The following is a 22,700-nucleotide window of genomic DNA, read 5'->3' on the forward strand; positions in this document are numbered from 1 at the left end:
GGGTGTGTGCATAAGTGCACCACAGTGCCTACCGTCTCTGTCCTACTGACCCCATTTATCTGTATTCATTTCCTTTGTTCATGTCCATATTCATATTTATACCTGCTATTTGACATATTTGACAAACTAATAAATAAAAAATAAATTAAAAAAATGATAAAGGGTCTTGAGCAGTGGTGGGATTCAAGTAATTTAACAACCGGTTCTCTGCCCTAATGATTTCTTCCAACAACCAGTTTGCCAAACTGCTCAGAAAGTTAACAGCTGGGTCTCCCGAAGTGGTGCGAACTGGCTGAATCCCACCACTGGTCTGGAGGCTAAACTGTACGAAGAATGGTTGATAGAACCATGCAGGTTTAGTCTAACGAAGAGAACAAAGCAAATTCTGGGCGTTGAAGTCCATTCATCTTCAAGTTGTTCAGGTTGAGAAACAATATCATTCTGCATTGTTGCACCTTTTTGTATCAAAGCGGTAACCAAGCTGCCAAAAAGTAACAAAAATAGAAAAGTAGGTTGTTATGACGCCACGGCTGCCCAAGTCAAGAGTCCCAACAACCCTTCTTCTTTCCGCGCGCAATTGCACGGGATTGAAGAAAGGAAAAGAAAGCAAGCCGCTGGAATAAGCAAAGCGGCTCGACGTTGATCAAGAACAGCATTCAGAACTGGGGCGACAGCTTCACGTCTCTACTGAGCATGTGCACATATTTCACACATGCTCATTTAAGCGCGCTGGCTGTTCTCTTCGCACTAGCTCTGTGAAGTGCAAAAATAAAATAATAAAATAAGATAAAATAAATGGGGCGGGCGTGGGGCGTGAGGGGGGGGGAGAGAAGAGGCTGAATGCAAGAAGAAAGATACGCTCCCCGCCCGACCTCGCCGCGAGCCAATGGCTGAATCTGGCAGCTCCTTCTCCAGAAGCTCCGATTTCGCTTCGCTCAGGTCTCCCTGCTGCCCCTCCCCTCCCACTCCCGCCTGGCGTATAAAAGCTCCAGCGAGCCTCACGCGTGCCCTTTGCCTACTGCCCAAGGACCCAGGACCGAAGGGAGGAGCAGCAGAAGGTAGCGGCAATCCCTCCATCCGTGCGTTTGACCAACTTCATCGGAAGACCGGGGGGGGGGCGTCCTCCTTCCCCAACTCTTTCCAAGGGAAGCCGTGGAATTTTCAAGTCCTACTTCCTCTCCCCCGCAGGGAAACTTTTCTCCAGAGACCATTTCCTTTCGGGAGTTTAAATGGCAGCCTCCCGAGCCTGGCATTAAAAGGGAAAGCAAAGCAGGCGAAAGGATTCCCTTTGAGCGAACGAGAAACGCAGCCGCTGATTTTGCTGGCTGATTTACCGGAATGCTGAACATGGCGATGAGGACCGCTGGACCCCTCGCCCTCGTCTTGGGTTTAGTCATCCAGTTCTTCTCTCCGGTCCAACCTGCTGAGCCAGAATCCTATCAGTCGCCCCTTCCTGCAGGTAACTAACCTTGTTCTACTTCTAAGCTTAACGCGTGCCAGGCTTCCACGGATTACGGTTTATATGCCTGTTACAGAAGACGGGAGTGTTCCTGCCTCCCATAGGCACTTCCCATTATCAGACTGATTTATAAGAGGATAATTAATTTCAAGGAGGTGGAACTTCGTTTCTTTTCTGAGAAATGCTTGCATCTGTTTGAACGAGATTAAGCCCAACAGCCGATGAATGGATGAGGTGCTGATGTCCCTTTGAAAGGACAGAAGAGAGGGGAATCCCAGATCTTGCCAAAGTAGATTTTAAAAGATGTTGGTTTTGCAGCACCTTTGTATGGAGTTTAATTTCTGGCTTTGTCAAAGAAGCCGTTTCAAAGCATTTTCTCCTCTTGTATTTAAGAGACCAAAGTTTTGTGGCCATTCATTTCCTTGTAATAATGATCCAGTGTTTCATCATTCCTATTTTCCCTCTTTCTTGCTTCCCCATTTATGTAGAACCTAAATCGTTGGCAAATGCTCACCTAGATACAAACTGAAACAAGTGTTACTTGTTAAAGGCTGTGGTTTCTAAACACTTATATTCGGGATAAAGATGGTGGTAATTAAAAAAAAGATATTGATTAAAGCACCTTTCCAATATTAACTGCAACTCACACCCTCCCCTATCAGAGAGAAATATGTTCTGAAATTTTGAGGATTTTTTAAAATGGAATTCTCTGTGTCTGGGAGAAAAATTTAAAAGAAATGGAGATGTACAAATGCAATGTTCTTTTCTTCCATAAAGTTTATTTCAGGAACCTCAGATTTTTAACTATGTTCTGTCAGGGAAAGATTTGTAGCTGTTTCTAAAGCTCTCAAAATTACAAGGGTGTTGTAGAAACTAAATTAAGTGAAGCAGAAGCCATTGTTCTTGAAAGAGAGGAGGTCCTAGGAGGCATTAAGTCCAGAGTCTTAACATGAAATAGCTATGAGGGCATCTGTGGATTCTCATACATTGTTGGTAGAGAGTAAACACCAGCAGCTGGGCGGGGAAGAGGGGGAGGATTGTAACTTGTCAAATGCACTTAAATGGCTGTCATGAAGAATTTATTTTCACTATGATGCTTCCAATTTCAGAACCCACGTAGCAAGATGTAGAAATCCAGTTTCAAGCTCAGAGAGAAATCCTTTCTTAGGCAAAAAAGGAAATGCTGCTTTCTTGGCATCATTTCATTTGGTAACAGACTTGGCCTGAGGAGCAAGGTTGGGGAAAATAATTTATTCAACTTAGTAACTGTTATTTTTATATCCTCCTGTTCCCCCAGCCAGTTTTCTCAAAATGGGATGAATTTGTGCCCCAGTCTTGCTCATATTCTGTTTCTTGGATCTTATAAAGTGCTTGTTGTGAAGAGCTGGAAAGCAGTAAGAAATTCAATCCCCAATGTGTAAAGCAGAACATGCATTAAACCTGTTCAAAGAAAAGCACTTAAGACTTTCATTCAACTGCGATAATGCATTTAAAACACACATTTTGTTTGCCACATGTTTTTTGCTTGGACCTTTTTTTCATACTCTTACATGTATTTTGCATTGAAACTCAATCACAATGTCTGATCTCCATCCTTGATAATAATGCAAGAAACTTATACCCACAGACACACTTTAGGAAGATAAAAACTAATACAAACTAATATAAAGTAAGGAAAAGAAAAGACAGAAATCAACATGAGAGTTAAAAATGCAAGAGAAAAAAAATCTAGTGTTGTTTTTGCCTAAATTCTTGTAATTTGCCTATTAATATTTAAATACCATTTAAACAATCTTCCAGAACCAATGCCAAGAGAATTTGTTACTCTCTCCAGAGTCTTGGGGTACATTTTAAAGTAGCAAACAACTACTAAAGAGAAAGCTTTATTTTTTTCATAATATGCTTAAAGTGTAAGTAAGTTGTTTATTTCATATAAAGAACATGTGCAGAATAGGAAACTACCTTAAGATTGAAGGCTTAATGGACTTACTTTCTTGACCATAAATCATATAGATCAGTGGTTCTCAACCTTCCTAATGCTGCGACCCTTTAATACAGTTCCTCATGTTGTGGTGACCCCAACCATAAAATTATTCCTAAAATCATTGAAAATATGTGTTTTCCGATGGTCTTAGGTGACCCCTGTGAAACGGTCATTTGACCCCCAAAGGGGTCGCAACCCACAGGTTGAGAACCACTGATATAGATGTTGATGACTTGCATTGAGGGATATTCACATTCCAACTTAGACTTACAGGAGACAACAGGACTATCATCATGAAATGTGCTGCTTTGACTCTAGAATGTGACTATGTGTTTTACACTCATGTTGCAGCCTGGCGTGAAGGTATTATTTTGACATATTTTTAATTTTTTTCCAAGCAGCCAGATATCATCTTAAGTACTTAAGTACTCTTGAAAACATTTTCTGTAGGACTGTGACATTTTAACATTTCACTATCAGGTGTGTGAAAAGGGTAAATTTCATAATACTGGAAAGGGAGACTAATTCTGCTCTTTAGCTCAGAGTTAGTTAATGTTCTGATTCATGTTCTATTGCATTGCTCATTTTGTTGAGTATTTATATTACTCTTTTTTCCTTGAAAGACTAGGTAGACATATTTTTATATTTTTAATCAGATGATATAGCTATAGATGTTGTTATGCTTTGTATAGCCAAGTTTCATGCTGTGGCTTGTTGAGCTTGTTCAATGGAAATTGGATTCATTTTGAGCTATTCATGTTCCAAGCTTATCTAAATCTTATTGACATGTTTATTTTTTCTCCCAGTGTTTTTCTTTTGGATGGTCAATGATAAAAATCTGGTTGTTGTTTTTTTTAAAATTTGATTTATATGCCGCCCTTCTCCAGAGACTCAGGGCGGCTTACAATGTGCTAAGCAATAGCCTTCATCCTTTTGTATACAAAGTCAGCTTATTGCCCCCACAACTGGGTCCTCAATTTACCTATCTTAGAAAGGATGGAAGGCTGAGTCAACCTTGAGCCTGGCGAGATTCAAACCTGCAGTAATTGCAGGCAGCTGGTCTTAATAACAGGGTGCTTTAGACCATGGTACTACTGTACAGTGGTACTGCAGGTAGTACTACTGTACTACCAAGGTTCCTGTTGTTAACACAATGCAATACATTTTCCCAAAAGAATAGTAATTCCAAAAAAAACAAGTTTTTTTCTCCTAGATAGTGGAAAGGCAAAGTAGAACAAAATATCAGGGTGGGTTTCTTTTTGTTGGTTGGTTGGTTGGTTTGAAAGCCACAAAAAGTTAACTCACGAACTGCCCCACAGTGAAAAGATGGCAGACTACACTGAGTCAGCATGTAACAGTGGCTCTGTCTAGACTGGAGCAGACATGAAGAAAGGAGATCTGCAATTGCCAGGAATGAAATAAACTATAGAGGAATTATGAATGACAGCAGGAAAGAAGAAAAAGAAAGCCTCTTGCATAGCTTAGATCTGGAGTGGAAAAAATAGATTGGAAAAGGGATTCCTCAGTGTTGGATTAAGTCCAACTATAAGGATATACCGCTTGCCTAGAATGCAAAAAGGCATTCATTGGGCAGGATTTAAAAACATGCCTGAGGTATGATGTGTTTGCACATCACAGTTGAGTGTTCTGCTGGGTAGAATCATATCAGCCATAGAAAGTATTCACCATAGTAAAAGCCTTCACTATGGCCAAATAGTTTAAAAAGTTAAAATGATGTTTCCCTGGCAGTTCTGCAGCTCTCCTGAAGAAGAGGAAGGCATCTTCTGTTCCAGTTAAGATTTGGGACAGCTGGGATATTAGTGATGCAAATTGGGCACAAGAATGTCAAGGATTTTTAAGAAAGGATTTTCTATTTTTCTAATTTTGTTGTTTTCTACTTTTGCTGTAGTCATCTTTTTGTGAGTCTGTTATTACCAAGTCATCTTTTTGTGAGACTATTATCTTATGAGTTTCCCTTTTTTAGAATGATGGGGAATAATGGAAAATCACTGCTGCTGATTTTCATCGATGCATGACCAGATTTCTGGAGAAATCTCAAAATCAGATAAAAAGGGGAGCAGGGTTGTAACCTTAGGGCTAGTGGTGGTCCACTTATTAAATCTTTCAGTCCTTCAGCTTCATCAGTTGATTTAGTGAGAAAGAAAAAAATGGGAGGGGGAGGGACCTGCCACTTCTGCTTTGAGTGGAAAAAGCTGAAAGGATCATGAATAGATAGAACAGTGCCTCCTTCATGCTACTATTCTTTGTACCCATAAGAGCAATTATTGAATAGAATAAATAATACTAGCTGTTAACTTGTTGCTGTACTTGTAACCAACAAATGCTATGCATGCTACATTTGCTAAAATGCACTGCCAGAAAAAAAGCTTTTGAAGGACATATGCACTATGGAGCATATCCCAAATTTATTGGCTGCTCAAGTCCTGACATACTAGTTATAGTTCAGGTTCCTGTCAAAACAAATTATTCTGCTGGATGGTTTTTTTAAGCTCTCCATTCATCCTCAGATCAGAATAAATGAACTTGTATAGCACATGTTTCTCTTGCCTAAAAACATCCCCCAAAACTATAATAAATGTGGCTCGTGTTAGGAAGAGATGTGTAACATGAAGCAATTACTTAGGAACTATAATAAAAATAGGGAAGTATAGAGTGTAACAGTTTTAATATGTAACTTTGTCTTGCGAGAGTGTTTTCTTCTACAAAATAATTTACTTTAGACAAGTAAAATATGTGGTTAATAATAAACCCACAACTACATGCAAGCATATCACTGCTTAATTTGCTTCATTATTTTTTTGTAAATGTTAATTTCTTGGTTTAGCAATATTGTGTAGAATTTGAAAATTGATTTGTATTCTCGTCTATAAAATGTTCCTACCAGTTCTAGAAGTTTAGTATATTATGTGGTTTTGTTAATACAGTATATAATAAAATACAATATATATTACTGGGGTGAAGTATAGGAAGTGATGCACAAAGGAGGTCAAGTATGATGGAAGAGCAGTAGCTATGTCTGCTCAAAAAGTCAACAAATTGGATGCTGGAGAGTAATTTAAAATATTCTCTGGGTTTTCATATTTGCCTGCTGCTATTTAAACAGCTGGCCTTGTAAAAAGAGTGTTTAAGAGCAAGAAACTTTCTCTAAACTTTCCTCACTCTGTATAACTGAAGCCAGTTGCTAAGTGTTCCTAAATGCTGAGTCACTGAGCAATAATGAAATGTATATATATACCCCATTTGGGAACATAAAATACAGTATGCAGTGGAATGAGAAAATATAGTAAATGAGAAATTGTTGCTTTTTATCACTTATACATCAATATGCCATATCTTTGTTCAGTTCAATGACTTGGTTGAAAACTCATCACAAGCTCTGAATTAACTATAAATCTTGAAAGATGATCAGAAAAATAAATTGGTTTGATTGTTTGTAGGCACAAACCATTGTTAGACACACTTCTTATTCTAAAAGAGTATATGTAAATTTTTGCAAATAAGGATGTTTCTAAACTCTATGGTACATTTTGCTTTAATGAATTTTATTTTCCCATTTATATTTTTAAAATAAAAAAAACAACAACAATTCAGAAGGTTAGAGAAGTATGGTCCCACTCCCTGTCTCTGCTTTAGATGGGTTGCTTTTCAAAATAATTTTATTAAAGGTTTTACAAGGAACATAAAAATTAACAAACTAGTACCCTGTTTCCCCAAAAATAAGGCATCGCCTGATAATAAGCCCCATTGGGCTTTTGAGTGCATGCGCTAAAATAAGCCTCCCCCCAAAAATAAGCCCTCTCCGAAAATATTTAATCGCAGAGTTGGAAATCCGGTAAGATAGCTATAGGAGCCCCATCTTGTTCCATGCGCCCCAAAATAATAAGACCTTCCTGAAAATAAGGGAAGGTCTTATTATGAAACAATAAAAAGAGGAAAAAAGAAGCTTCTGATTTTTGTTGTAGGAATATAAGTACCATTATCAAATTCTCTCTTACCCTACGATTATAAAGAAGCTCACTTTTTTCTATCATCATTTTTTTTCCTAATTATAAACCACAAGTCACAAGGACATTTTTTTCCGTTCATGCAAAAAGACTATAAGGAGCTTCCAGTTAGCCATAAATATAGATATTGTTGGCCATAAATGTAGATATTTTCTACTTTAGATGGATTTATTGAAGGAAATTTGGAACAGAAAATGGAACTGCTTCTGACCAATTGGCATTTTTGATAAAATCACTGGTGGTCTTCTGTTTCTAACTAGTTTATTCTTCTCTGACTGCAGAAAATTACAGTGCCATAAATGCAAGAACTTGGAATGTCCATTGGCAATGAGTCTTATTACAGTGGTTATGGGAGAAACCTCCCCCCAGTTTTTCACCTCACAGTTCTTGTATTTGTTGGGAAACCTATAATACACAAGTTTGGATCAAATATGTCCCTCCTGCTCAATATTTTAATATGCTGGAAACAATCATGAAATACCTGATGACATATTTAATCCTACATATTTCACATGGGGACAGTATTGCCACTCGGCAGAAAAATGCACACCTTATTAATAGTGGAAATTTACTTCTCATAGTTGACAGTAGCTTGATGAATGGATCAAGTCTTCCTCCATAGACAACGTTGTTTCATTTCTGTGTTATTTTTGCGATTTTTATGAATGTGGGTTTTGAAAGCACAAAGGGTTATGAAAACACATGCTTGCCTCTCGCACATATGGCTTTATTCAGTTCAATTAGAGGGAGGATGTACATGCCTATTATGTGGACTCTAAATTGCCAGCTTCTAAGTAATTGCAGTGTTCATTTGAGAACTGAAGGTTATTTATTTTTCTTCAACTCCACACATTTACATGCCTGAGAGGGAAAGGTCTGTCTCCTTTGACAAAGACACAGTGACCTTCTGAGTTCACGGTATATCTCAAGAGTTGGCTGCACAGTTTTTCTTAATAGTAACTGGTTAGTGCCAACAACCTTGGGTATTTTTTTTTCTTCCAATTACCTTGATCTAGCACAAAGAATACTTATGCCAGTACTGGTATGTGCATAGGATTTGGGCCAGTTTTAAAAACCATGACTTGGATAAACTATATTCATTAGTGCAGATTTTAAAAGTTTGTTTTATAAACAGCAGATTACTTTATAGAAGAGCCAGGCAATCATTTGAAGCCACTGGAGGAAAGAGCAAAGGTGTGCGGGGAATGGACTGAATAGACCCATGAACATGGCCAGGATTATTCCACAGGATAGAAGTTACCATGGAGAAGGCACCCTCACTCATACTCTAAATTGTGGCCAGTAGAATAGGACCAGAAAAGAGGACAGATCAGATATATTTTTAAAAGGTCTCTTCAAAACAAACTTCTGAAAGTTTCATGGATATTGTAATGGGCTGGGAGATAGAGGAGGAGCCTCAGCCAGGACAATGGTCAATAAGAGATGTCTCAGCCCACAGTAGGAAAGGGGTGAGTAGAGTGTCTCAGAAGGGACCTTCCCTAGTTTATTGGAAGGCAAAGACAAGGGTGGGTAGAAGTGCTTTCAGTTTTACTGTAAACTATTTTCGAGACCACCTTCTACCACATAGCTCCCAGCGACTGGTAAGATCCCACAGAGTTGGTCTCCTCCGGGTCCCGTCAGCTAAACAATGCCGGCTGGCGGGCCCACGGGGCCTTCTCTGTGGTTGCCCCAGCTCTCTGGAACCAGTTACCTCCTGAGGTCTGGACCACCCCCACCCTATTGGCCTTCTGAAAAGCGGTGAAGACCTGGCTTTTCCAGCAGGCCTGGGGCCGTTGATCTCGCTGTTGCGATCTTGTGACATCCGGCCATAAATAGTATGAATGGGTTTTAATATTTTAATTTTTAAATGTTTTTATAATGGTTTTTTTAAAAAACGTATTGTAAGCCGCCCTGAGTCTCTGGAGAAAGGCGGCATATAAATTAAACTAATAAATAATAAATGAATAAATAAACCTTGCAATAAATGTAGTAGTGCGCATGGCTTTAGCTTTCTCTCTGGACTGTCTTGAACAGCTGACAGACATGTTCATACAGTTGTTTTAGCAAAAGCAAAATGGTTAAGTGGCCTAAATTGTTTAGAATTGTAAATGCTAATATTAGTACCTTGAATATGGTTCTGTAACTGATTGGCAGTTAGTGTAGATGTTTTAGCTCATTCTACCACTACGTTTTTCAAAAGTTGTAATTTCTGTCCCAGGGGATCCATGCATTGAATTAACCTAATTTTCAACAATTGGATTTAAAAAAATAAATAAATCCAGAAAGATTTGGATAACAAGTAACAGAAAACAAATGTTAATTTTAGATTAATTTTTGAATGAGAAAACTGGATTAGTGTCAAAGTGCATTTAACATTGGTAATCATTCCTATTGTACCTTATAATGTTGCCTAAAAATTTAACTTCATAACATTATCCCTTACTGTCCCCATTATCTTCCACTGATCTGTGGAAGTAGTTATTTTACAGCATTCTGATTATCCAATGCAAATGCATTGTGTTATGGAAACCATCCCAGAACAACAGCTTTTATATCTAAATCCATACCCCATGGCAACTGAAAATCCTCTGTACATATTGGACAAATTGCTGGGCTTTGTGCATGCCTCTCTCATTCAGATTTCTTTAAGCCCAGTTTACAAAAAATGTTCCTTCCTTTCAAAATAGCTTGGTTGTGTGTAACCTCAGTGCCTGGATGACATGTCATTTGGTATAGCGGACAGGAGGAAAGGTGGGAATGGGAAATGTATATAAATTTCTTTACTCTTTGTGAACTGGCTAGGCACTAGAAAGAGATTTGAATATTATATTATTACAGTAATTTGTAGTTTACACTGTGTGCCAGTAATTGCTATTCAAGTGAGCAAGTAGTTTATCAGTGTATATTTCAGGAAATATTTTAAAAAGTTTAATTTCAGTGTAAAACTATAGTAATGTCAGCTGTGCACATATTTAATATAAGTAAAAATGTTTCATACCTTAGAACGTAAGAACTGTTTGGTTGGGTCTGGCCAAGATCCACCTTAAGTGAGCCTATTGGTCCTGCCAGTGGCCATTCAGATGCATCAGGGGTATTTACAAGCAGGAGACAACTTTCCCATCCTTCTCCTGAAGTTGGTACTTGGAGTTATATTATCCTCAACCTAATGACCTCTTTTACTTCAGTCATGCATTTTCTCCTGTGAAAGCTAAAAATTCATGAAAAGTGATGGTGCTAACATTTATAAATGTTAGGTAAAGGATGCAGAGCAGTGGTGAAATCCAATTTATTTTTACTACTGGTTCTGTGGGCATGGCTTGGTGGGCATGGTGTGGCTTGGTGGGCGTGGCTTGGTGGACGTGGCAGGGGAAGGATTCTGCAAAATCCCCACTCCCTCCCCACTTCTGGGGGAAGGATATTGCAAAATCTATATTCCCACCCTACTCTGGGGCCAGACACAGGTAGTATTTGCTGGTTCTCCAAACTACTCAAAATTTCTGCTACCGGTTCTCTGAACTGCTCAAAATTTCCACTACTGGTTCTCCAGAACCTGTCAGAACCTGCTGAATTTCACCCCTGATGCAAAGCTCTCTCTCTCTCTTTCTCTCTTTTGAAGAAGTCAACTTTTGGCTGAAAGCAGGACTTCAAATTGGTTGTAATAATTTGCATAAACTATAAAAACAATCCTTTAAAAAAGGTCTAAAAAGAAAGCATACACATTCCATATGTTAGCTACACTAAATTAAGATTTGTAATGCAATACAGTCCTATAACTTGTATTTTCAAAGTGTCCATTAAGTTTCTATTTAATCCCACATGCTTGGAAAATAAAATAACTTTAATGAATTATTGAAAAAGACAATGACAGAACTGAAATTTTGAATGGATTACAGAACTGCATTTTAGGATGTAAAAAGAAAGTGGTTCTTTATATGACCATAGATTAAACGTAATATAAATCTGATGAAGACTTTTCAATTATTGTCAGAAGAATGCTAATTTCCTGTAGGCAATCATTTTTCTTGCTCAAACAAAACAGCCTAGCATTTGATTTTCATTATGGAAAATGCTGTCTTTTTTAATTACTACATAAGTAGCATGACTTCCAGGGAAGAAATGGTGAACTGAAGTAAAGCCAACAAATGTAGCAAAATGAATTGCTGGCGAGAAGACCAGCTCTTCGTGATTCCTCTTGGGACCAACTAATATAGAGTGCCCACAAGTGCTCCAGACGATTGCTCCTCATGAGAAAAACCAGGATGAGAATTTGAATGTTGGACACTAAAGGGAACCAGAATGAGCTAAAAGCTAGAGAACACTTAATTTAATCTACTGATACAGAAAGAAGCAAAATATTTTAATATTCTCATAATGAATAATATGTTTGAACAATGGACCCAGTAGTTAATTTGAAAAGTGTGTACCTCTGTAGATAGAACTCCATTTCAAAGAAGTTATGGAAGAGGAACAAGTTTGTTTCTGACAAGATTGAGCTTGATTTAGAAATGACAGGCTACAAGAATGATATGGAAAAAGATGCTAAACTGGAATTATAAAAGAAACTCATGTCTTAATAATTAAAATGGATATATCAATAACAAACCAAGGGAGTGACTTCTATACTTTTCTATACTATTTCCTATAGTGGATTAACAGAAAAAGTCTTATTAAAGCTTTGACGAATTTTGTGACAAGGAACAAAGAAAAAATAAAAACAAACCAGGACATTATTTGAAAGAGCTATCTTTCAAATTGAAAGTTCAAGATTGTTAAAAGGAAAAGGAAAGAATATAATGTTGCTTTATTTGATCAAGGTTGAAGCAGATATGTTGTTATCTTTTGTAACCCTTAGTAAAAATTTGCTTATCAGGACTGAACAATGAAGCTTTATTTTATTTATTTCTATCCCACCTTTATTAATTTTATAAATAACTCAAGTTAATGAACATACCTAATATATCTTCCTTCTGCCATTTTCCTCACAACAACTCAGATAGTGACTGTTTCAAGGTGAGTCTGCTTGCTTTTATGTCTAAGGCGGGACTAGAACTCACAGCCTCCTGGTTTAACCATTAAACCAAATTGACTTTTTAAGGATTTATTTATAGATAAGAAGGAGGATATGGGAAGAAGAAATTATTTGTTATATTTTAAGAAAAGATGATAAGTTACTAAAATGATGACGGGTAAAGTTATTCCTTTATATATTTCTTTTTTCTTTGCTATATTCTTATTTTCCTTTGCATTTTTTCTTTTATGCACTATTTGTAATTTTTTCTTTCATATTTTAGTTTATATTAGTTTTTATCTATTTAATTATAACCCTTAATAACTTTTATTAAAATTACTGCATAAGTAGATGACTTAGATATATAAAAATAAATTTATAGGAGCATAATCCATACCTATATTTGTAAATCAGGGGGAAAATGTTATGGACACATGGACTACTGAGTGTAGGCATAAAGGACAGCCTTTTCTGTCTTAGTAGCTTCTAGCCTTCATTGTGCTGCAGTTCCCACCATCTCCAGGCAGGCTGATAGGTCTTAAAATCCAACAAAACAGAAGGGCAAAAGGATGGATAAAGTTGATATAGAATGTTCTTGGTCAAACTCTTTATGTAGCTTTTCAAGAGAATGCCTATTTTATCACTCCCATGTTTAGTGAAATTAGCTGTATTTTAGCTTATGTTTGTACCAATAGGGATTTGAATGGAGATTTGGCAACTCTGACCCTTCAGAGGTTGGAATTTCAATTTCCAACAACTTCAGTCAATATGGACAATTGTGAAAAAAGCTAAGGGTACAGGTGTCTCTCTTTGGTATGACTAGCAGTATTAAAACATAGTGTTCCTTAACTGATGGATGCCTAATTTATACATACAATATAACTGTGTCTTGTTAAAATATGTAAAATAATCCATATTTATTGTAAATGGACTTTATACTAATCCAAAGACCAATTGAAGTAAATGGTTTGTTGTGTTTGGAGTATTTTGTGGGGATGGGGGGGGGATGTAGGTGGAGGGAGTAGTTAATTTTAAGTATTACTTGTCATAAAATGGCCAATGTACTAGAATTCTGAATGCTTCGTATATTTAATATTAGCTCTGTGCTAATATTTACAGCATATTGTAACAATGAAGATAAAATAAATACACCAAAAATGTTTAAAGAAATTCTGAAACACCTTGAGAATAACGTAAGAAAATAAATCTTTTTGCACAGTAAGAATGTTTCCAATAAAGTACAAAATAGATTTTGGCCCTTCATTGTTTTAAGTAGTATAAAGTATATTGCTTTTCCAGAATATGGCCCCAGAAGTTTGCTGACCAAGTTATATGCAAGGCAATTGAATTTTATCCAAATGATTGAATTTTAGAATCCTGTTCAAATTGATTCTTTGTTGTTTCTCAATCCCTAGTAAGAGTTAATAAATTCTAATATATAATTTCCGTCTTGTCACTCAGAGAGGGTGGCTTTACAAATTGCAAAAGCTGACGTTTGTTTAATCATGATTTGGTAAACAAATCACAGTAGCCCGAGTCACACATGATTCTAAATAAAACCAAGCAACCACATTAATGCTTGATGCAACATATGATTAAATTAACTTCATATAAGAGAATGTTGTTTGTTTATTTAGCAATTTCTTTTGATGTCTCTCAAAATACAAATTTTGCAAGCTGAGACATACAAATAATAGAAATTAAATTAAGCCTTACTTTTCACACACTGAGCAATATAAACTTAAAATGCAGTCATACAGAAAGCATGCATTTTTTAAAAAAAGAGTTGAAATGTAATATCTATCAATAATATCAGAAGAAGAAATTTAATAAACTATAAACTGACATAATTTTTAGCTTCAGCAGTCCTGATGAATTTATGGCTGAATTTAATTTATGGTCAGGTAGTCTTTTCTTGCCTTATTGCTTGTAACTCTAAAAATCCACAGCATGGTCAAAATCTTTGAAATTCTTTTGTATAGTTGTGTGTGCTTTGAAAAAAAAACTTAAAAAGAGAAACAGCATCTCTTTAAAGCAACCATATCTTTTTTTACATAAGTGAAAAAAAAATCAATGCTTCATTTAACTACTTAAAGCAGATTACCTTTTCTGTTTTCTTCAGATTTGAGTAGAAACAAGAGAAAAGATATGGCTGCTTTAAAAAGCAGTTTGTCTATTCCTGTGCACTTTTGAATTACTGTACTTTTGACATATAAGCAGACCTATTACTTTATTTATCTTTAGATTTTTATCCTGATTTTATCACTTTATATGTAGCTGAAAGGGACAAATGTAGTACCTAATATTCCTTGCTCCTGCTATTTTCCCCACAACAACCCACTCAGGTGGACTCAGCTGAGAGTTAACTATAAAGGAATAAAATTAAAAACATTATAGATAAATATTAATTTATACATTTTTTCTGTGTGGTACTCTGACTGGAGTAGAATATTTGTAAACAATTAAATGTTTTTGCTATCAGGTGATTAGAGCAAAGGCGTGTTCCTATGGTTGCAGAAAACACGTCTCTTACTTGTATCTCACACTTAAACCCCATTGCTTATTAATTCCTGAGAAAGAATATTTGGAAGACTGTTGGTAAGATAAAACAGGAGTAAGAAGGTTTTTGGCTTGTAAGAGGATGATGGTGATTTAACTAGAATCTAATGTAAAATAAGTTCCAAATCTTAAGATTAGGAATTTGTTTAGAATACCAGAAATGAATTGAACTTGCAGGCCTTCCACAAAAATCGTACAGTATATACAGTATCAAAGTTTCATTATTTCCACAATGTTATTTAAAATGGAATGGAAGTAATTTTGTTGCTGCTGAGAGATTTGATTTTTATTACTTAGTCATAGGCAATCTCATTTTCCAGAATACTATATTTCTATTTTTCTCTTTCACAAGCTTCATAATTCTTGCTTTGCAAACAAAGAAGAAAAAATAGTAGCTTCATCATTGCATTGTTCTATAGTTCACAAGGGAATTTGTTAAGAATTATACTGCAACTTTCAATTCACTAGTACTTTTTTAAAAAATAATAACAACACCTGTAATTAATGTCATATCTAATAAATATAATTTCCCCCATGCTGAAATATAACTACTGTAGTCCTGTTTTTCCCCCTTTGGTTTAATTGTGTCTGATCGTCTAGACATGTTGGCAAAAATTTTCAGGAGTGGTTTGCTATTTCCTCCTCTCTAGGACTGAAAGAAAGTGACTGATCCAAGGTCCCCTAGATTTCTAGTTAAATCATTGTCATTCTCTTGCAAACACAGTCTCTTGATTTCTATCCTGATACCTTAATAATTACACCAAATTGGCTCTCTATAACTAGTACTAGTGGTGAGGCATTTAAAATAATAGACTGAAGTAGAAATCCATTATTGACTAATTCTCAGTAACATTCAAATTGAAGCCACTCAGAATGGATTTTTCCATTAGTGCTATATAAGTAAGCACATATATATGTGCACATATATATTGAGCTGCTCACCAGCTCAAATCCCCCTGCAACTCAGACTAACCCGAGCAAAACCAAGCCCCCACCCAAAAAGAACACCACCCCATCCAATCACAGCACAGCCAACCCCCCATCCAATCAGAGCACAGCCAAGCCCCCAACCAATCAGTTCACACCTCCACTGGCAGTTAAAAGGAAGAAACAGCTGCGATCACACATTGCTCCTAGAAGCATGAAGCCGAAAACACCAGCCTGAAGATGACGAATGAGACTTCGTCGAAACGTCGCCAAGACACTTCCAATTTTACGCAGGAGAAAACCCAAATAACCAAAGATCTCTCTCTCTCTCTCTCTCTCTCTCTCTCTCTCTCTCTCTCTCTCTCTCTCTCTCTCCCTCCCTCCCTCCCTCCCTCCCTCTCTCTCTCTGTATCTATCTATCTATCTATCTATCTATCTATCTATCTATCTATCTATCTATCTATCTTTCCCTCCATGAATGTGAATGGTTTCTAAATGGCTTTGTTCATGTATGTGTCTGTGTGTGTGTAGATAGGTGGATGGGTAGGTAGGTAGGTAGGTAGGTAGGTAGGTAGGTAGATAGATAGATAGATAGATAGATAGATAGATAGATAGATAGATAGATGATAGATAGACAGACAGATATTCAGAGAATATATAAGATATTGTGAATATAAACATTTTGAAGAATTTTGATTAGAAGTGGTATGCTGTAGAGGCCAAGTTATAAATCTGGCCTGAACTTGCAATGGTTCCCATTTTATGTAATTGGACACTGACAATTCATTTAGACAGATGTTTTCCATAAACCAGCTTTTGAAACAGACTTGACAGTTTTCATTCCAGTCTTTAAAATGAAGTGTGTTGATAGATTATATTTCATCCTAGTTATAAACTATATAATTGTATAATTAAATTAAACTATCATTTAGATAATGGATAATATATTTCCATTTAATAGTGTTCTTTTATGCTGTTTTTTAACAGCTAAGTTTATGTCAACTTCTTAAATTCTGAGCTAATGAAACAAATTAACTTAGTTTACTGTTATAATTGAAGATGAAGATTTGATTTATTACATGAGATGTTGATGAATTTGGCCAACTTTACAATTGTTCCTTATTTTTCAGCTATCTTGTTTTATCAATCAGGAACAAATGTTTTCTCTTTTTTCCTTCAATAGATAAGCTTTTAATTCTAACTATCGCAACCAAGGAAACAGATGGCTTCCACCGATTTATGCAATCAGCAAATCACTTCAACTACACAGTAAAGGTATTTTGTGTTCAGTTGCCCTTTCACGATGTTGCAGACAATATCCACTCTGTGTATATGGGAAATTTATGCATTAGGTTATACTATGCTAAAATGAAAACATAGAATGAAATTAGAAAATCTTTTTGTTGCTGTGTGCTGCATGTGTTTGCCAGCTCAATATTATTCCCTCCTATAGCACTTTGTTAGTGTTGCCTAGCTCTTAATCTTCCAGATGCTGTCTTTTACTCATTTTAGGAGGCAGTTTCAAAGAGTTATAGACTGAAATGTTGGCAAGATTTTTAACGGTCTGTAAATATTACCTCTTTCTGTTTCCACTCAATTATTTTCATGGTGCTTGCATCTGTTACAATTCCAAAATATTCCCTTTTATTCCATAATTTCATATTAACAATATCACCTCTTGCCATCTCAGTGCAATTTATTTTTGGTTTGATGATTTTATTCTGGCTCCTAGATTCAGTAAGATACTTGTTTCTCTGATTTAGTCAATACACATATAATGATAATGGCCTCTTTAGTTTTAGCACCATCATTTAAAAGTGAATATTACCAAGATATTCAGGACATGATCTTTAGATCAGGTTTCCTTTAATCTAAAACAAAAACTTTTTTATCCAATTAGTATTGCAGAGATATTGAAAATTTGGAGTGGAAACTGGATTGTGCTTTATGTTGTGTTGCCAGTAAACATTTTTATTAACAGCCTAGGCATATGTATGCAAAATTATGTGCTTAAAAGACTTCAAACATAGTCATGGTTTAGTAACTTTAAAATAAGGCAGCAACTGATCAAGTGGAAGATGCCTATACATCATCTTTTTTGCGGGGTGAAGTCTGGGCAACTGAATGGAGCTAGCAGAGTGTTTACTGGCTGGATGCCCTTCTTATCGCCAATGCAGTGTTTTGTTTAGCAGATATATTCTCATTGTGCCCAGAGAGAGAAATATCTGCGTCTATCTAGGATTGAAGTCACAGCCTCCTGATTGTGAGGTGAGAGCTCCACCTCTAGGCCACTGTACCACTCTGGAAGATGCCTATACATGTGTCACTTATTTCCACAAAGGATCTCTTTAAAAAGGAAAAAATATGACATATTTAAGAATGAAAGAACAGAATTCATCTGTGCAGAGAATAACTGATTCACCTAATATATTTAGACGCTATTGACTGTTTCCAGATAGTTTATAAGTTCTTTTAAAAAACAACCAAATTTACTTTTCATACCAACCTAAATAGCGATTGGAAATCATTATATCAGGTGTGAGCTTTCTCCTGTTTTTCTAGTTTACTATACCTAGTTACTGGCTTGAGAAAAAAGTTTTATAATCACAATCAAAAGGAGTAAAGAAGACAAGAAAGATCATATTTGTTCTAATGTTTTGTATTTATTAAAACCTTGATCCCGTCTCAATTTTTTTGAATTTCACAACCAGCCACTTCAGTAAATATCAGATCATGTAAAAGTGATTGAACAATCTGCAGCTTAGTATTATGAAAGTACTTTAGTTACAATAGTGTAAAAACATATTTAGTATTTTAGGCATTTTTTAGGTATTAGTGCAGTGTAAAGGAATAGAGATAAAGCACCAGAAGCTTTTTCCCGATTTGCACAGAAAGGAGTAATTTTCCTCAGTCTACCCTTACTTATGGTTCTTTTTATATTTTTGATATTTTAATTCCAAGCATATGTTGTAAAAGTTAGTGAATATCAATCAGTTCTTTTAACACAAGTGGAGTCAGGGGACAACTATCCTTTTCTTTAAAAAAAGAAAAGTTAAAGTGAAGCCTATTATGCATATATACGCTCTTTCAAATATCATATCCTCCAAAGTTAATCTGTATTAAGCCAGCATTTCACTACTCATAAATTTTCTGTATCCCAAAATACAGAAACCAATGACACCAGTCTTCAAATATGAGAGGATATTCTTAACCATATAGTAACCCTCCCCATTTTTTCTTTCACATGAAATTACAGCATTATCTTACAGCAACTCTTAAAATAGAATAGAATATATTCTATATAGTAGAATATTCTGCAAAATTTTGTGACATGGGCAGAAGGCCACTGTAAACAGAATGATGGTACAGAATGGATAAGGGTAGGAGTGTAAGTTTCTTAGATCTAGGGAAAAGAAATTGGAGACTGTTTTATTAGTATTTTTCCAAGTTGATAAGCTTTCTTATAGTGTATATATATTATTCCTGTATAAGTCTTAACACCACAAATGAGCTCAAAATTTTGATTGCTAAGCAAAGCAGTTAAATGAATAATGGCCCATTTTACGTTCTTTTTTGCCATGGTTATTAACTGAATCAATATAGTTGTTAAGTGAATCATGAGATACATAAGTGGATCTGCCTTCCCCATTGACTTTATTTATTAGAAGTTCCCTAAGGTGGTTGCAAATGATAATCCAAGGACCTTGGGATGCTGCAGTCATTGTAAATACATGCCTGTCTGATTATGTGACTGTGGGTATGCTGCAATTTTACGTTCTTTTACGTTCTTTACGTTCTCTGTGTAAGAAGTGGCCATAAGTCATTTTTTCAGTGCCATTGTAAATTTGAATGGTCATTAAATGTATGGTTGTAAGTAGAAGACTATCTATATTACAGTTTTTGTCTGAATTCCACTCAAAATAGTGAGTAAATCTATTAGTTTTTGTTTTTTTGTGGACAAAGGATATTTTTCTGGTAGTCTTCCAGAGAGGAGTTAGTTCACTCCAATAGAAGAAAATATCTATAACTGAGGGTTGAACTATACCTCTCTTGTGCTCTTTGATCCTGGTTGTTTGCTTACAGATGTTTTATTACTTAACCAAGTAATATCATCAGTCTGATGATGTTGGGTGTTGAAACATCTGCAAGCAAACAACCAAGATCAGAGAGCACCAAATTCAGATTTAGTCCACTTTCAAGACTGGACCCATGGTAGATGTTGCTATTTCTATTAAAACTAAAAAAATAATTGTATCTGTTGTTCACAACTAAAAAAAATGGCTATGATATAGGTAGAAGTACTTTATAATTTTTGTCACCTGAATCAAAACACTGAAGTTGAGAAACAGTGTGAAATTTATCTTGATTATTGACTTCAGCACATTCAATCCTTGGCAGGTTTAGGAAATATTCCTTTGTAAAAATCTGAAGTAGAACTGAATAAAACCAGAGCAGCTATGGATCTCACTGTCAGGGTTCCAAGTAATAGATCCATTGCAAGCAAAAACTCTGAGGCTGGAGAATTCCTCAAAGAATAGCTTTATTGAAAATATCATATTGGCACATATCTGGTGAAAACCAACTCTGAGGGACCCCTTGGTTTTCACTTAATTAAAAGTAAAAAGTTTTCCCTCAAACCCAAACAGTCAGTCATATGGCCCAATTATGGCAGTGTCCATGGGTCTGGTGACATCTTCCTTCCTCCTGCCAGGTGTGAGAATGTCCTTGGTTCCCAGGGGAAAGTATTTTATTTTGACTACACAAGCCCACCTATCTCTAATCTCCCTTCCCTATCTCGCAGCTCCATTGTGGCAGCACTGAGGCTCAAGATGGCTTCGACCATATCAGCTTCAAGGTTGACACTGACACAGCCCAGTTGTCAGTGTTCCTGTTAACTACAGAAATGATGGCAATATATTTTTAATAACCCTCGCCCTACCTCCCAAAAGAATAAAAATAAAAACCATGTTATTTCTGTTTCTAGGTCTTAGGCAAAGGTGAAAAGTGGAAAGGAAGAAATGGACCGAATTCTATAGGTGGAGGCCAGAAAGTACGTCTGATAAAATCTGCATTGGAGACATATGCTGATCAGGAAGATTTGGTGGTTATGTATGTGGACTGGTAAGAAGAACTCCTTGTTTGGGATTTCATATTTTAGTCATTGGGAACGTCATAACATTGTTAGTTTTGTTGCATCATGCTAGATCTTTTCTGCTGCCCAAGTCTCTCTTAAGGAACAGAGATAGAATCTGTTTTCTACATCCAGTTTTTTTTTCCAAGTGGATTTACATATGTAAAACATTGTCAAAGACTATTGCAGTTATCTTTTTGAAGATGCCAAAGAGATTATTAAGACTTTAGGAGTATGCATTGTGCAGCCTAGAATTATACAGCTCATTCTTCTTGTATGAGTTAGTCCTTTCTGCCAGAAAAGACTAGGCAACATATCTTTTTAATTTGCAATATTAAATGCACAGAAACTGTAGCTAGATAATAGCAACTTTCCAACCTTCTGAAATGGAAAATCAAATACTGAGACATGAACCTTGATATTACTTTTCTTTCTGCTCTGGAAATATTTCCTACAAGTATATAAAAAGAAGGATTGTATCTTTGGGTCAGATAAGAATTTTAGCATTTGTTATTGATATTTGGAAGAAATACAAAGTATCTTTAATTTTCAGGGTCACACATGTAGGGTCACACTTTGCCTTTTTGTTAATAAAGTTATTGTTAATATATTTTTTTACTTTTAGGGAAGTTAAGTGGTTACCAGTTAACCTCTGGACTAATTAAAAAGAAATAATTAGAACAAATTAACAAAAGTAATCTGATTCCCAACATATCCTTTTCTTTTTTTCTTTTTTCTTCTTTTTTGCCTGACTGCTTTGTGACTACTTTAACAAATAGTTTGGATGATTTTCTGGGACAGAGAAAGGGTAGAAGAAGCCAGCACAATAACATTAGGTCATTCTGCTTTGTGGTGAAGAAAATGCTGTCTGGAAAGCTGTGATCTGGGTTGCATCTGGATCATGTCACCGGCTTAACATTTATGCTTTCAGCTTTGGAAATAGGAAAACCGTAGCTCTGAGCCAGCTGCCACTTTCCTCTCTCTGTCACCTTTTCCTTATTTTGCATTGTTCTTTGTCTTAGTCTCTGGTTTGGTCAAATTGTCCAGAGGGCTGTTTGTAGCATCAACCCGACGGATTTTGGAAACAGAAGAAATCCAAAAGCAAATTTCTTTTCTTTAATCCTTCTGCCAAAACTTGGGGAAAGTGTAACAGTGAAAGATTTTAGAAACCTACTCTCCCTCCCTCCCCCCCAAATTCCTGCCATACACTTAGAACATGGAATGAGTCTGTTTTCTTTTCCTTTTGTAAAACAGCACCCCACTCTCTCTGGTACCCTCCTGGACTCCAAATAGGATTAGCAGCTCGTAAAAGATAAAACTCCTCAAGTCAAGCTCAACTTCTAAAAACTTTCATCATGTGCTTTTCTGGGAAGGATTACAGAAGTAATTTACCATTACCATTTACCATGGATTTTCACTTATTTGTTTATCAAACTTCTAATCTAGATTCATTATATGCCCTTTTACGAGAGTCATAGCTTGTTAACAGGTATTACAAAACTGCTCTTTTCAATTAATGTAAGATGTTCATTTTTTGTTACTTAATATACTGTATTTGTATACTTCTCATTTATTTATGTGTTGTGCTTTGTTATTGTTGCAACCTT

At 36.0% G+C, this 22,700-nt stretch overlaps 1 protein-coding gene across 4 annotated transcripts in view; it reads left to right on the forward strand.

The window, feature by feature from the left end:
- The first annotated feature begins 693 nt into the window (after positions 1-693).
- The window catches only part of PLOD2 (procollagen-lysine,2-oxoglutarate 5-dioxygenase 2), a 61,760-nt gene continuing 39,753 nt past the window's right edge, over positions 694-22,700 (forward strand). Inside the window, exons 1-4 of one of the 4 annotated variants that reach the window (XM_087872645.1) lie at positions 700-1,058; positions 1,189-1,459; positions 17,146-17,237; positions 20,947-21,083. In XM_087872645.1, the coding sequence (XP_087728771.1) occupies positions 1,339-1,459; positions 17,146-17,237; positions 20,947-21,083 (350 nt within the window). In that variant the 5' untranslated portion in view covers positions 700-1,058; positions 1,189-1,338. Of the gene's footprint in view, positions 1,460-17,145; positions 17,238-20,946; positions 21,084-22,700 lie in introns of all 4 variants that reach the window. The other 3 variants (XM_087872646.1, XM_034439297.3, XM_034439296.3) reach the window with 3 other exon arrangements.

The sequence above is a fragment of the Pantherophis guttatus genome, chromosome 6 (genome assembly GCF_059756535.1).
Source record: "Pantherophis guttatus breed Tessera chromosome 6, ASM5975653v1, whole genome shotgun sequence".
Classification (NCBI taxonomy): Eukaryota; Metazoa; Chordata; class Lepidosauria; order Squamata; family Colubridae; genus Pantherophis; species Pantherophis guttatus.